This window comes from Cucurbita pepo, unplaced genomic scaffold, assembly GCF_002806865.2.
Source record: "Cucurbita pepo subsp. pepo cultivar mu-cu-16 unplaced genomic scaffold, ASM280686v2 Cp4.1_scaffold000961, whole genome shotgun sequence".
NCBI classification, from domain to species: domain Eukaryota; kingdom Viridiplantae; phylum Streptophyta; class Magnoliopsida; order Cucurbitales; family Cucurbitaceae; genus Cucurbita; species Cucurbita pepo.
In genome coordinates, this window is record NW_019647160.1 from 6,247 (window position 1) to 9,315 (window position 3,069).

The following is a 3,069-nucleotide window of genomic DNA, read 5'->3' on the forward strand; positions in this document are numbered from 1 at the left end:
GCAGTTGAATAATCTTGCAGTTATGGGGTCAAGCTCATGGGTAATGCAGGCCAATACACAACCAAGGCAAATGATTGTGTCTGTTTGCTTCTGCACAACAGAACAATTGACACACTAATAAAGCATATACAGCGGACGGCAACAAAACAAAACAAATTAGTGTCTTTTTCATGTGATTTACTCAAGTGGCGCTATTTTAATTTAATTAAATTTTCATATTTAACTGTGAACAACTCTAATATTTAAACACCGTAACAACTAAATTTGAACTTTCTTATGCCGAGATTGTTAGAAATCATGACTCTTCGCAATGGTATGATATTGTCCACTTTGAGCATAAGCTCGTTTGACTTTGCTTTGGGCTTCTCCAAAAGACCTCATACCAATAGAGAGAGTATTCCTCACTTATAAACCTATGGTCATTCCTGAACAACAATCCTCCCCTCGAACAAAGTACACTATAAGCCTTTCCCTTAATCGAGGCTCGAAAACCTATGATCATTCCTAAACAACAATCCTACCCTCGAACAGAGTACATTATAAGCCTTCCCCTTAATCGAGGCTCGACTCCTTTCTCTGGAGCCCTCGAACAAAGTACACCCTTTGTTCAACAATCACTTTTGACTGCGCCTCGTTGAGGATTCTATTGACATAGCTAGGACATGACTCTAATACCATGTTAGAAATCTCAACTCTCCACAATAGTATGATATTGTTCACTTTGAGCTTTCGGCTTCTCCAAAAGACCTCATACCAATGGAGAGAGTATTTCTCACTTATAAACCCATGATCATTCCCTAACAACAATCCTCAACAGAGATCATTTAAAGCACTTATTTCCAATCCTTTGAACTATAGTTTCGAAAAGTGGGTCCGAACTTAGTTGGAAGCTACTTATTATCGGTAGAAGTTGACTTGTGTCAAAAAAGGTAGTTCTATTAGTATATTTCTCATGATATTTTTAGCTTGATTCCCATCTAAGCATATCTTATGACAATGACATGAGGCCACTCCCACATAAAGTGAAAATAACTGTGAATTAGTTGGAAAATAAAGCCAAACAATTTCAGATTTGACAACAAATATTATGAAAAGCAAGCACAAAACATTCTAGACAAGTTGTAGGATTAGAAGCATAGGTTCGGCATCAATCAAACACGTCGAGAATACGTTGCGGACGAGTTCTAAATGAAGCATGGGAACCAAATTTAGATCAGCTGTACACTGTAATAAACCATCAGTTTGGTGAATTTCAATCCAATCCCTTTTGACAATATTTGAGCGAGCAGAATACATCTTGGGAAAACCCCATAAAGACACCAAACAAAATTGAAAGAAAGAAACCACACAAGGTAAGAACTCAAATGTTTGATGAACATATCATCATCATAATTTAACATGAATCTGATGTCTAAATCGACCCTCTATTACCTTAACTCCGCCTCATTTTCCGACGCTGCGATAAGATCACAAGAAACACACCGAAAAAATGATTGTGAGATGGAAAGGAAAACAGAGACAGTACAAAGACAGTGCAGATTCATGTAAAAGTGTATACCTAATGGCTAGTTGTCGTAAAAGCGGGAGCGACGTCTTCGGGAACTAGGGATCAGGGAGGAACATGAATTGATTAAGTTAGAACAAGAGGAACAGATCATCATTTTTGTTTCATTTTTAAGATAAATTTCAGCTAAAAAATTGTTAAGTTCCATGAAGCCTGTAACATATAGCTAGTTATAATGTAATATACTTGAAGTGAAAAGCATTTTCTCACCTCCTATGGTTGGAATTACCCCTTGAAGAGACATTTGTATTCACAATTTCGTCGTCAATATCTTCTACACCGTACTCTGAAAATTCAACTGAGGCCACAAAACTGTCATCGGAATTCGACAAGTCGTTACTCGAACGGCGACTTCCCCGTCTTGTATCGCCAACTCTTGATCTCCTTCGGTTTCGTGAATTCCTGAAATTATCGAATACTTGATACAAGATACAAGAGGTCCACCAATTACCATCATCCCCAGGGAAATCCTCGAACTCATCCCCACTTTCATCGTCCCCATATTCAATCACGTAGTCTCCAAACACCACCCCATGAGGAACTTCAGAGTGAATGGTACTTAAGACATCGATGATCTCAGAGGATTGTTGAAAATTTTCCCAATCTAGTTGTCGAGCAGGATCGATTTTTGAAGGACGGGCATGAGGATGTTCCACCTGAGCATGCTGTTGCAATTCTAAATATGTACCCATAAATCTACATTGTTCCTCCTCACAACAACGCTTTTTTTTATCCAAATGTATGCGGGCCTCATCAACCACCTTCCATCCATTCACATCCCCTCTACACAAAGGACAGCATAATTGGCAATTACCTTCTGGTGCCACCAGCTCGGCATTGATTCGAGGAACTACATCAGATGTTGATGGGGGAGTTGTATTGTGTGCATCTTTAAAACGACCAAGACAATTCGAGTGTAAATGGTCAGTGTCGCACACAAAGGGGCGACATCCTTTATCATACGACGAGCATTGAAGTAGTACAGCATTATGAGGAAAATCCAAGCATATCGAACAAATCACATCATCCCAGTTAGAACCAAACTGATTACTATCCATGAAAGAAATGGGAAGTTCAGCCCACTTTCATAGGAAAATTCGTCGAACAAGAACGAACTATGAACCACTCAATCAAATCAAAAATATTAATCACATAATCAGATTCAAATCATTGATCAACCAGGCCCAAAATGATACTGTGAGAAGTCAAAATAACACACCGAACGCCTTTAGAAGGCCAATTTTTGCAGCACCATAAATGGCCGCACATCTGGAAATAACAACAAAAAAGGAATTTGGCAACAATCAGCAAATAAGATTCCTGATAAAAACAAAACAGCAACCAATAGTTTCAATCCACGCTCTCCCGAAGAAGATACCGAAGAAACCAAGCTTTTCAAACTCAATACGCAACATAAACTCTTACAACAGCAACACAAATTTCTGCTTCGATTTATCAAGAACTCAAGAAACGAGATCTTTTCAAAATGAACACGCAACATAAAC

At 38.6% G+C, this 3,069-nt stretch overlaps 1 protein-coding gene across 1 annotated transcript; it reads right to left on the reverse strand.

Moving 5' to 3' along the window:
* Nucleotides 1–1,189: 1,189 nt before the first annotated feature.
* On the reverse strand, nucleotides 1,190–3,069 carry LOC111786039 (the record flags this gene model as incomplete). The annotated part of the gene is given in 3 exon segments (XM_023666393.1): nucleotides 1,190–1,456; nucleotides 1,559–1,602; nucleotides 1,775–3,069. Coding segments are annotated over 2 exon segments (885 nt in total). The 3' UTR covers nucleotides 1,190–1,456; nucleotides 1,559–1,565.